The sequence below is a fragment of the Hemicordylus capensis genome, chromosome 2 (assembly GCF_027244095.1).
Source record: "Hemicordylus capensis ecotype Gifberg chromosome 2, rHemCap1.1.pri, whole genome shotgun sequence".
NCBI lineage: Eukaryota > Metazoa > Chordata > Lepidosauria > Squamata > Cordylidae > Hemicordylus > Hemicordylus capensis.
Window position 1 is genome coordinate 402,964,214 of NC_069658.1, and position 13,133 is coordinate 402,977,346.

At 47.2% G+C, this 13,133-nt stretch overlaps 1 protein-coding gene across 13 annotated transcripts in view; it reads left to right on the plus strand.

Annotated features, from left to right (window-relative positions):
* The window catches only part of BAIAP2 (BAR/IMD domain containing adaptor protein 2), a 223,173-nt gene extending 212,664 nt beyond the window's left edge, over window positions 1–10,509 (plus strand). For 9 of the 13 annotated variants that reach the window (XR_008316360.1, XR_008316361.1, XM_053297059.1 and 6 more), the window contains 2 exons: window positions 3,002–3,042; window positions 4,058–10,509. Coding sequence is in view for 9 of the 13 variants with exons in the window: in XM_053297059.1 (XP_053153034.1) it covers window positions 3,002–3,042; window positions 4,058–4,095 (79 nt within the window). In the remaining 4 variants the exon portion in view is untranslated. The remainder of the gene's footprint in view (window positions 1–3,001; window positions 3,043–4,057) is intronic. The other 4 variants (XM_053297056.1, XM_053297058.1, XM_053297062.1 and 1 more) reach the window with 1 other exon arrangement.
* Window positions 10,510–13,133: the final 2,624 nt, after the last annotated feature.

Genomic DNA, 13,133 nt, shown 5'->3' on the forward strand with positions numbered 1-13,133 from the left:
ACCTCCTTTCTTTCACCATGTGGCAAGAAGTTGATCAGTTGTTGGACAATTATAACCAGAGCTATTGCACAAATCAGTCTCTGGCCCTGCACTTTTCCTCTGTCCATATGGAAACAGCTTTCCATCCTTATATTGTCAACAATGATCCGTCTCCTCAAACCAGGCAAACTGCTCTGCTGTATCTGAACGTGGAAAATGGTAGGACGGGCCGTGTGTGTGTATGCATTGTTCCCCAAGGCCTCAAGACAGGGCAGGAATGCTCCCTAAATACATAAAAGTACTCCATGCTACTGCCTCCAAGAAAATAGCTCAGGAGCAGATGGTCAGAACCAGTGGTTTTGGTTCTGGGAAATGTGTTTGTCAGTGTGTCTCATGGGCTGCATTTAGGTCTGGGGAGTGACATACAGAAGTGGCTAGGATGATGCACAGCCCTCTGTTGCCCTCCATCACCGGAAGGCCACCTGCAGGTGTGCATTAAGCCCTCGGCATCCCTGCACTGCAGGTTCCTTTGTGCAGCTGAGCAGGTGTGGAGGGGGAGCAATGTTTGCATCTCTCCCCTCCCTCCAAAAGCCCTTTGCAATGGTATAAATCTGTTCCTGAGGACCGTGTGATTGCAGAAACAGATTTATACAGTTGTCCAGGGCTTTTGGAGGGAGGCGAGGGAGGCAAACTTCAGCACAGACCCATGGAAGGCTTGCTTCGACAGCCGCAGCCCTCAGTCCCTAGCAGCAAGAGGGAGGTGTCAATGTACAAGTGTGTAAATGGTTTAATCCCACCCTGCCCAAGCATGTATGTTGAAACCATGCTGGAGGGGGAGCAGCATGAACATCCTACACAATCCCCAGGGATCAAAAAGGAAGAGAGGAATGAAAGGGGGTTAATTAATTGTGTGAAATGTGCACTTTTCGTTGTGCTGGGCTGCGCCTTGCCCAGGCTGGCCGCTATCTTAGAGGACAGGCTGTCTGATCTGAAATAGGCTCTGCTTGGCATAAGCCCAACAGAGCTGGCCAAACTTCAAGCACCACTTCTCTGCTGCTGAGCCTCACTCAGAGAATCTCTGCCTTTGGGCAAGCAGCTGATGCAACACCCCCTCTGCTCTCTGTGCTGAGCGAGATCAGGAATGCTGTGGGCTGGAAGGAATGCCGCCCCTGCCTCCACCCTGTGGCTGGGCTCCAGGGTGGAGCAGCCTGCACCTGAGAGTGCGGAGTAGACCCACAGTAGCTTCTTGTTACCAAGTGTTTGCAGAGCAGCAGCTTGTCCTAGATAAATGCAAGATGTTCTGGAGGAAGCAAGACGTTGCGTGGGGGTGCTACACAAATATCAGTAAAAAGTGGCTCTCTGATTTGCTGGGGGGCTGCGGAGGGAGGAGGTGCAGCCACTCATCTGAAAACAGCCCAGTTGCTCAGGAGACCTCGGAGGGAGTTGGGCCGTCCCAAGAGCAGCTTCCTCCCCCAGAGCTTGTGCACGCAGCCTTGTTAGGAGCGCCTGCTCCTAGGAAGGCCGGCTCCTCCTAACCAGACCCTTAATCACGTACTCTTGCCCAAGATGAGTGGCAGGAGTCAGGTAGCTAGTCCTTGAGGTGCGTTCTCCGTTAGGCAGACAAACGTCTGCTTGCAGATGGCTTGAGTACTATGCATTCCTTTATGGAAGAAGAGTTCCATCCCACTTCAGCTGAAGCCAGAGTGGCTATTGTGTAGAACTGAGATTCTCAGCGTTGGGTCCCCTGATGTTGTTGGACTTCAACTCCCATAATCCCCAACCAAAGGCCACTGGGGCTAGTAGTGTGCACGGATCGGTTCGGAGGCCATTCCACTGGCCTCCGAACCGATCCGGACAAGGGGTGGTTTTGGTTCGGGAGGGTTGGGGTGGGGGGTTCCATTAAGGGCGGGGGGGGGGCTTTACTCACCCCTCCCGCGCTTTGCAAGTTTGGTGCCATAATTATTTTTAAAAATGCGCCGCAGAATTTCTGGTTGCTCGCCGCTCCTTCTTGACTTCAAAATCGGGCGGCAGGATACTTCCCTGCCGCCCCCGAAGCCCCCTCAAGCCATTTGAGCTCTTGAAATCTCGCCCGGACCGAGTGCCAAAGCGCTCGGGCGGGCGGCGGGGAGATGTCTGTCCGTCCGCCCGCCCCCTTCCCTGCCTTCTGCGAAGTGCAGGGAGCCTTCTGCGCGCGCGTGCGCAGAAGCAGGGAGCCTTCTGCGCACGCGCGCGCAGAAGGCTCCCTGCACTTCGCAGAAGGCAGGGAAGGGGGCGGGCGGACGGACAGACATCTCCCTGCCGCCCGCCCGAGCGCTTTGGCACTCGGTCCGGGCGAGATTTCAAGAGCTCAAATGGCTTGAGGGGGCTTCGGGGGCGGCAGGGAAGTATCCTGCCGCCCGATTTTGAAGTCAAGAAGGAGCGGCGAGCAACCAGAAATTCTGCGGCGCATTTTTAAAAATAATTATGGCACCAAACTTGCAAAGCGCGGGAGGGGTGAGTAAAGCCCTCCCCGCCCTTAATGGAACCCCCCACCCCAGTGCCGAGCCGCAGGTCCGCGGTCCGGTGCACACCCCTAACTGGGGCTGGGGATTATGGGAGTTGAAGTCCAGCAACATCTGGGGACCCAACATTGAGAATCCCTGGTGTAGAATTATTCTATGCTGCTTGCTCTAATGTTTAAGCACTTTAAATTTAGACTTTTCCTTCTTTACCAATTGCATGGTCCTCCCATAAGAAGAGCCTTGTGGATCAGGCTGGAGGTCTGCATAATGCAGCATCCTGCTTCTACTGTGGCCAACCAGATGCCTCAGGAAAGCCCCACAAGCAGGGCTTGAAGGCAATAGCTCTCACTTGCTGTGGCTCCCCAGCAACAGGTGATCAGTGACATAATGCCTCTAAACATGGAGGCTCCATATAATCATAATGACTAATAGGTCCATCATTGGCTATCCTCCATGCATTTGTTAATCCCCAAATATATGGAGGATCGATAATTGATATGCTTCTTCTTTTTTTTAATCAGTGGGACTTTTAATACCAGCCTGAAACTTGAAGGTACTCAAAGTAAGTTTCTTAGCTGTCTTTGTTAATCTGATGCCATAGACTGTCAGCAGCCTGCATTTTCCCTGCCTCGAAACCTAGTGCTGAAGCTTGTTACAGTTGCCAGGAGAAGGTCACTGCAAAGAACTCCCCTCATGAGTAGTCATCCCCACCCAGCCGCTACATGGAGGACTGGAGCCAACCTGCTACCTCTCAGAGTGCAATGGTGCAAAAGTTCTTCTAAGTACTTTTGCCCATTGCAGCTGGGGTGAGGATGAGTTACCCCTGCTAACTGAGCCAAGAGGCACCTTTTCAAAGTGGAGATTCTCTTTATTTAGCAGGGTGAGAGCAACTGGCCCTATCCAACCCCAGCACAGCATTCGTCCAGTGGCTGCTGCTGGTGTCTGTCTTATGTTTCTTTTTAGATTGTGAGCCCTTTGGGGACAGGCAGCCATTTAATTAATTTATTAATTTATTTCTGTATGTAAACCGCTTTAGGAACTTTGGTTGAAAAGCGGTATATAAGTATTCGTTGTATTGTACAAGGTGGAGAAGGGACATTTTTGGTGGAATCCTCATAGCAACTCTGATGTGTGTGTGCCAACTCTGAAGCACCTTACCAGCCAGAACACACACAGACTTTCACTTTAGATGCCACAAGGTGCTCCCTGGTGTGGGTTGCTCTCCACATGAGGCAAAGCAATGCCCATCCATCTGTCCTTGTTCCTAATGACACTTCTTATAGTTAAATTAAGAGTGGGAATCCATCCTGAAGACAAACACTGAATTCTTTGGCAGTTAGAGCTTGCCAGGAAGAGCTAAGATACCGTACAAGCACAGCCATTTGTTGCGAACGTTTTGTCCAAGCTGATCTACGTTGTCCTGGTTGCAATAGGAACTCTGTTTCCAGTTAATGCCGTCTCGTGTTTTGTCATCCTTGAGTCTCTCATTTGTTCTGTTTTGTTGTCCCTGTCTGGTGAGAGGCACTCAATCCCTCAAGCTTTTCCCACTAAAATTGCACCTTGCTTCCTCTCCACAGGAATCCGTTTGCCAACGTCCAGCTCAAGCCAACTGTGACCAATGATCGTTCAGCTCCTCTCATCAGCTGATCCTGGGGTTGTTGGGCAACAGCGAATACCTCGCACTTTTTCTTCAGTTTTGCCTCTGTTCAGTGTTTCTATGGTGTCCTTGTAAAATCAAAATGTCTGTCTTCCTACAGCTCTGGTTTTGTAGCTAGGTTACATATAAGCCTCTTGCTTGAAAAGCACATGTTGGCACACTCGTTTTGTTTTTAATTTTTTGCTCTTTAAAACAGAAGAGATGCCTCGTCCTTGGAAGGATGGGTATCTTGAAGATTGCATAGCATGTCTGTTCTGAACAGAGAAATAGGTAGAACTATGAACCAGACCTTGCATTCTCTGCTTGTACTATTTATAGGCCATGCTCAATGTCTTCTAATTAGTCAGAAAAGGCTAGTGTGAGCAGGATGAAACTTGCTACTTTGCAATGTCCTATTTGCCACTTAGAATTCCTCCCGGGAAGTTCTCTCTGTCAGCACCATCAGAACATATGGATATGAATAAACGGAACCTGTGGATGTCAAGAAAGGCTTTGCTGCCGCCCAAGGGTTGCAAGACTGCGAAGTCTAACAGCTCCCAATCCCTCATGCAATTCACACCGCCTCTACTGCACAGTTCTACTGCCAGAGGAACAACTGTATGGACTGAAATGGCTGAGGGCTTTGAGGGTAATGCATCACCTGCACATCCTTCTCATGCTGGGCTTTCACTAACCCCAAAGAAATGAAGTAAAGGCAGTAATCTGGCAAGGCAGTCATCCTGTGGCTGATGGCTGCTGTGCAAAGAGCATAACCTGTGGTATGTGTGAAGCAGGAAAATATCCTGTGCTGCTATTGACTGAGCACCTGTCCCTTCTCACTCACACTTCTTGCTGATTGACTAGCTAGGAGAGGAATCCCAACAGTTAAAAAGCTAGCTTAATCTCTCCCCAGAACTCCTCTTGCAGGCCAGTTCCTGCTTGATGCAGTGTTTTTGGGTCCCAAGCTGTGGAACAAAGCTGACTCAGATGTCCCAGAACCTAATATTACAGGTCAATCCCATTCTGAAAAGTCCTGGTTCTGTGACTGAAACAAGACTGTGTTCTTCCTTTCTTTACAATCTTTTAGTCAGGTAGATATTAATGCATCCCAAAAGCAGTTTTATGCACACTCAGGCCAGCTGAGGCTCAAAATTTCCACAAGCAGAGCACACACACAGAGCTGTAGAGCTACTGCTCATTTTGAAGTCATTGCATGAAAATGAGATTGCTTCTGTTGAAAGGCAACTTGGTCATTTTATTAGGTGATCACTGTCTCATCCTTAAAGTTATCCAGCGATAGGTCAACCACCATGGCCTGTTCTAATCTCAACCAAAAGAACTAGAGGGCCAAATCTGGAATACACACATGGACCTCTGATTGTATTTCCTCATGATTAAAAAATAAAAAAATCCAAGAAGTCACAGGTAGCTTCAGGTTGAGGGGAGGACCAACTGGTGGGCTAGGAGGGGAGGTGGCTTACTCATTTTGTTGATATTTATTTGTTCAAAAATCAGTTCCCAGTTGCTGTTCTCTAACATAATGAAAACGTATGGAGTCCCACCATGCCCCCAGGGAAGGAAAGCTGCAGCCCAACACCTGCTGATCCTGCTCAAGCTGAAGCTCTCTCTGGCTGCTGCTTGAAAAACAAATAAATCCTAGAACCACCTGGAATGTGTAGTCTGGCCATCAAATGCAACAGGTGCACAAAACTCCAGCAGACCTCATGATGGAAAAGTTCAGTGTCTTTCCTCTGTGAAAGGCTGCAAAAGGTTGATGGTACCCTGTAGTAGCCTAGTTTGTAGGCAGATGGGACCTCTCTGGTATTCTACTGATAAAACACATTAGCTAGATCACAGATAAATGTATAATTGCTTGAATTTTTATTTAAGCATAGTTACCTACTAATGTGCCTCCACAAAGTGGCAACGCAAGCCAGATACATATGTCAATGTCTATATTTTTATATAAAGGAAATATTTTAGCTACTAATCCATTATTGAAAAGTGCCAGTGTAGAATTTTCAGCATGAAAGGGGTACAATCCAGCAAGAGCTGCAAGCCTAGGCATGGTTCTTGGAAGGTTAAATCTCATTGAACGCTATGGACTTTACTTTTACATAAATATGGATGTGCTCAGGCTGCAGTTATCTACTGTCTTGCTGGTTTGTGCCCTGCATCTATTTACTTTCTTTCCTCATTTTTCTTCCTATTGCTTGATAATAATCTCAGGGGCTTTGTTCACAGGGGTGTTAGGTGATCTCTCAATGGGGTTTTATATATTTGAAGAAACCATTGACCTAAGGTTAAGCTCATATTCCCTGAAGAGTTTTTGCTAGACCTTTTAAAAACAAAAGGATGTTTAGCTGGTTACTATTTAGTAATATTCCACCACTGTGCAGTGTTTGAAAAGGGGCTTGCTGCAGGCTGGTACAAGCATGGTCACCACTATTTCATGTCAACTAATCTGTGGGAGAGGTGAACGCCAGTCTGGGGATCACAAAATGAAAGGAAGGGGAAAGTTGTGCCTGTGCCAGGATTTCCTCCCCTTCCCTGAAGCACACACAGTACCAATAGGGGCCCCTCTCTGCTTATCAAGATCATCATATCATGAAGAAGAAGAGAAACTCCACCCTTGGTTTAGATGAGGTTAAGGTGCGGTAATGGGTGCTGTATATGCTTTCATGCCTCCCTCAGCACACACCCACATCCACCCACCCTTTTACAAACCTGGATCGTCCTCCCTTTTTCCTTTTCCTGTCATAATTTTGCTTAGAACTCATAAGAGCCCCTGGTGGCGCAGTGGTAAAACTGCCGCCCTGTAACCAGAAGGTTACAAGTTCGATCCTGACCAGGGGCTCAAGGTTGACTCAGCCTTCCATCCTTCCGAGGTCAGTAAAATGAGTACCCAGAATGTTGGGGGGCAATATGCTAAATCATTGTAAACCGCTTAGAGAGCTTCCAGCTATAGAGCGGTATATAAATGTAAGTGCTATTGCTAAGTGCTCTTTCCGTTTTCACTCATATGCTCTCAAAAGCATGGAAGTTGCTTTAGGGAGTCCACCTTAATTTCCGCCGTCATTTAAGTTGTAAAGACTTTGACAGTCTCATCTGTTATGCTGGCTTTACTAACTCGAACATGTACAAATTAAGCTCCATGCACCCTCACTTTGCCTTGATCATTTAGCTTAACATTGGGCTGGCAAGGGCTGGGTCCAGGCAGACATTCAATAGGTGTAGTTTCCCCACCTTTGCTACAGTGTCCCTAATTTCTGCATTGGGAGAAATAAAATGGCTGTTAGCAGAGGTTGAGGACACGAGCACAGCCTTAAGCCCGACACCGGGATAGTATGAGTGCTTGGGCTGCTTACACCCCCAGTGCATACAGAGATGGGTGTATAGCGTGCCCATTTCACGGGAGTATCCCCCAATGCACTGGGCTCTTTGTGTGGTGCATTGTGAAATATGTGGAATGGGACGCATCATCCTGGCCTCTGGAGATCCATGCTGTGTGCAGCAGCACAGATTGTGTGGGAATGTGGTCTGCACTTCCTACCAACATTGCAGAACCATCTGGCAGTGGGGGAGGTAAAATAGTAGAGTTCCATTATTGTGGAATCATCTTGGGGGAGAGGAGGTAAAAATTGCATTCTTTAGCAGGGTGTCAGTGCAGGAAAAGGGGGTTAACTATGTAAGCATTGTCCATGTTTTAAGAGATGCATAGTTCTGCTTGAACACAGGGGCGTAACTATAATAGGGCAAGGGGAGACAGTTGTCCAGGGGCCCACTGCCTTAGGGAGCCCCCCAGAGGCAAGTCATATGACTGACTCTCCCAGTTGTGCACCCGCCAGGGCTTTCTCCAGTTGTATTCATCCTCCAAAATTTATGTGAGTGTTAAGACCTGGAGCTACCAGAACAGCATGTCTTTCTCTAGTACCATTAAATGGCTTGCATTGTCCACAATTTACAAAACCTTTTAAAAAATAATTTAGGATGATGTTCTATTGTGGCACATACTATTCAGCCTCATTTAAGATTTCTTTGCTTCATGAGCTGAGCTTCAGTGAGGAGGGCTCCATTTCAAAATCTTGTCTCTGGGTCCACTCCAACCTTGCTACACCCCTGCTTGAACAAGTACAGTAGGTAAGTGCTAAGCTGCCCGCCCCTCAGCAACACCCCACCCCCCGAAAACAAACTACTTCAGCCATGTTCAAAGTGGTGTTTGTCTTGTTAAACTGGGAAGAGACACACAACCACCTTCCATGGCGTGTTCATGGCCACACTGTACATACTACCTGTGAGAAAAGATGTCTAGATTCCTAGTAACAAGTATTTATGTATGGCATCTGTGGTTTTGGTTACTAGATTCCTAGTTTGGTTACTAGATTCCTAGTAACAAGTATTTATGTATGGCATCTGTGGTTTGTGCCTCATTACTTGGTCAGTAGCTTTCCAAATTAACAATATTTCAATGCCGTGTAGGCTTCAGCGCAGAGGCATACCTTGTGATTAAGGCTTAAGCACCGCCTGTGCCTCAGGCCCCCATTTCTGGTGTTAATGTGATAGACAAAGGTAAAGTGTGCCATCAAGTCGGTGTCGACTCCTGGCGCCCACAGAGCCCTGTGGTTGTCTTTGGTAGAATACAGGAGGGGTTTACCATTGCCATCTCCCGCACAGTATGATATGATGCCTTTAGCAGACTGCAAATCTTCCACTTGCCGTTTAAAACGAGTAATTTGTTTATGGGCTGGTAACAGCAAATCTGTTCTTCAGAATAAAAAGGAACTGCCAGTCAGCTAGTCTGGAGTTAATTTCATAACAAGTGAAACTGTCCTGGGACTTCTCGACATTCACACTAAAAGACGAGACAGGAGGGTGACATGTTATCGATCAGCAACCACCACTGCTCCCACCTCTTCACAGGTGGCTCTTAGTGAAGTAAAATAGAACAAGCCACCGAGCAATGCAATGTTTGTTTTGATTGTATATTATCATTGAAGAGGGAGAAACAAAAAGCACTTGCCTGGAAGACAGTGTAGAAGTATTTTGTTAATACTAGCTGCTCACAAGCCCTGTGGCCTCACCACTGTGCTGGCTCGAAGACTTGTCCATGGATGTCTTAAGGACTAATGCTCCAGATTTCTGCATTTCATCTTCAAAAGGTGCCCTCCGCACTTTCTGTCTTTTTGTTGCTACTGGCTATCACACCTACATTTTGTTAATTCTGTAATGCATTTTGTAAATTAAAAACTTAGCCTGATTCCCGTTGCATAATACAGGTTTCCCCCCCTTTATTTCTTAGACCATGTCGGAAGAAGAAAATTTTTTAAAGGGTAACTTGGAAAGGATGGTTTCCGGTGTCAAAAGACCAGGAATAGAAATATTTTGCTTTTGTGTTGTACCACATCACTAAGGGAAGAGTGGTGTCTTATGCCTGCTCCACGCTCAGATTAACAAGAGGGCTGAGGTTTAGTTGCCCAGTCCAACTGGGGAAGAGGGTAATATTTTATTCTCTTCTCTTTAGTGGTGGCTAAGAGGCCTCCAGTCAAGAAGGGCCCCTGTACTCGGCAACAATCCCTAATCCAGTTGAACCCTATGCAACAAGTCCACCTTTTCAAGCCATGGGGCTTACAGAAACAAAGTATATCTGATGACTGTTAAGCAGCAATACACAAGCCTAATCAATCTGCTCTAGGAACTTTGGGGGCGGGGGTTTCACTTCTTCCACCTCCCCAACATACTATTAAATAGCATTTAGGAAGAGTACTAGTGAGGATGCAGAAAGGCTACAAATCTTGAAATTCTCACTCACTCACTCACTCATACCCCTGTTATAATTCAGGACAGTATGCACCAGCTGCAACTAGAACCCACTCCCTGTTTTAATTCAGTCACTACCATCCACAAAAGCGAGACTGAATCTTAGAATGCAACTAAAAGTGATTCTTCGAAGTGACTAGAAAACCATCTCATTGGACTTGGCACCTCTTTCTGAACACAAAGTTCCTGTACCTTAAAGATGACAGAAAACCCCAGCAGGTACAACTTTTTCTGCATCTCCCAATGTGTCCTGTGTCATACAAGTCACAGAGGCACTTCTTTGTCAAAGAGCAATTGACAACCCTACATCCCAGTCACTATCGCAAGGCAGGCACATCCACCAACTATCACGGCTCCTAGGTCAACCTACACAATCCACTCTTTCGATATATTGTGCTGGCTAGGAGGCATAGATGAGTAGGCAAAGATTACATTATTTTAAAAACTTTTATTATTATTTGTTATATTTGGACCAATGGTATTTGACACACATGCTGGGAGCTGTATGGAAATCGGCACTGATAAAAAATACAGCAATTATGACCCGTATCAATAAAATATACACTGTAAATAGCCTCTCTCTCTCTCTCGCTCTCATTTTTTAGAAAAACGTAATCCAAAACATAGCTCTAGCTCTGTCCTCATGCAGTCTCCCAGGGGCTGAAAGCATTTTGATGCTATAGACCATACACCTGTAGGAACTTCCTGTTCAAACACAGTACTAAAAGGAATGCAACTAGCAGTCAGGCTGAACTGCAATTGCTTGACAGCTGCCAATCCTGGCTGCTCTCCAGTGAACTCACTGCTTGGCCTTCGAAGTGGCAGTTGAAGGTCACCTTGTAGAACACTCCCACCATCCAGCATGGTGAAAGGGGAATACTATAAATGGTTCCTCTCTCAACTGCAAGGGTGCAGCACTCCGCCAGCCCTATGCCACGGATGCTATGCCTACTGGCGCCACTGACATGCCTGACAGCTGGCTACAGTGTAGAGACATGGGACTGCAAGACAGAGTATATCAATTGACATGGTGCCTAGGGATGTGCACGAACCCATTCGGAGGGCCTTTTAAGGGCCTCTGAAGGTGGGGGGTTCACACTTTAAGGGGGGAGGAGGGTACACTTACCCCTCCCTCCACTCCCCCCACTCCTGGTCAGCACACCCTTATTCAAGGTTTCTTCGGGGCGGCAGCATATTTCCCTGCCGCCCCATCCCCTTTGCCCGGAAATCCCCAGAAGTACCGGGGGCGCACGTGCAACTGTGATGAGCGCACACATGCGCCAGGTACTTCTGGGCAAAGCGGGGATGGGGCAGCAGGGAGGGATGCTGCCACCCCCAAGGAGCCTTGAATAACAGAGCACCAGTGGGGGGAAAGCGGAGGGAGGAGGAAAGCAGGGGGGAACAGGGGGAGGGGGGAAGCGCGGGGATGGGGGAAGCGCGGGGGATGCGGAGGGGGGGAAGCGGGGGATGCGGAGGGGTAAGAGCACTCTCTCCTGCCCTTAAAGTGTGACCCCCCACCTTCATATCACCCCCACCCAGCTCTATGCACATCCCTAATGATGCCTAAGCAAACAGCAATTCCTATTGTGTTGTATTATAATTTGCAGGTGATACCTACCAGTATAAAGCCAGCCTGCCTGCCTTTCCCTGGTGGAAATGCCTGGAATTTTGTCCCTCAAATGCATACTAGTTATACTTGGAGTAGCACCCATTCTACCCATAACTGCTCCTTTTCCAAATGTCTTCCGAAAGCACAATTAGGGAGAATGTAGTTGTGTTGGCCTGAAATTCACTTTCTCCACCAGAGGCAACCTTTACATGTTCAAATAAGGGCAATTACTTGAGAGAAAGCATTTTCCTCTTTGTGCACAGTACTTATTTTTGCTGTGGATACTGGACCTGGATTAACTTGCCCCAGAAGTAACCATACGAGCAGCTTTAGAGCCAATCCTGTTTCATTTCCACCCACTTGTTCCTTAATCTTTGTTGTGCACTTGGCATCAGCGGGCAGCTTCCGCCCCCAAAGGTTTTACAGCTTCAGATGCTTTCTAAATCTGCTTGCTCTGGAAGCACTTCAGTGCACCTGTCTGGGCAACTCCCATGCAAAAGCATATTCGGAAGCATCTTCATTTCTCAAACAGCCAAATGGCAGGTTGGACAGTGGCTGGAACTAAGCTGTAACAAGATCCCGGGGGCTCAATTGGCTTTACTGCCAACTTAACTCAAGGCACTTCTTGCTCCACCCTCCTGATCACTAGGGCTGTGTCCAGTTTGCCTTCTGGAAACAAAAGTTAAATTGTGCTAAGAAAAGCTGGATTCCATGCTCTATATAAATCATATGCAAATATGTGTATTTTGCATAATTTGTTCTGCTCCAGCGCATTACGGAGAGTGGCAAGGAGCAATGAGGAGCACTGAAGTCCTGAACACTAGAAATCCTATTCAGTCCCTCCTCTTCCTCCTCATCCCAGCAATGTTTGTGTTTGCATGATGCCATGTTAGAATGGCAGTACGCAGCCTCATTGCACAGCATGGCTGACGTTCTTCATCAGTAAGGAAGAAGAGATCCGTGTTGCTCTACTTAACAGGGAAGAAGAGAATACAGAGCCAGTCATGAGCATTTGCATCACCCAGTGCCGTGTCTGCAGCCTCTGAAGCTTATACAGTCAGCTACCTTTGCCACCAATTGGTTCAGTGGGCCTGGGCTAAAATAACCCCATTGTACTGATGGAAAAACCGAGACTAGGAAACAACTTGGGTAGCATCTCATGAGGAGACCAAAATTGGAATGCAAGCATCAGAACAACAAAGTAAGTGGAATATCTTGCCTTTCTCCTTAGTGCCTGTGTTCTTGTGACAAGCTGAATTCTGCTATCTTTATAATTAATGTAAATTAAGCCAGTTTACAAGATTCCCCCTTACCTTGCTTAATTTCTTCAGCTGGTAATAGAGAGGCGCAAGGGTCTATACTTGGTACTGAAGTCCTGCTCTCTTCCCATTGGAGATCTTCTTAAGAGGGATCAGTAACCCACTGGCTTCAGGGATTTTGACCAGGCATTGCCCCCATACTTTCAAGCTTATCTTTGCAACCCAAAAGTCTAAAAAACTTGTTTTTCTTTTCGAATGGGACTGAGATTCTTAGGAAGTTGAATTCTGCAGCCAACACCTCATTCTGTGACTTTTTAGCAGGTTTTTAGAAT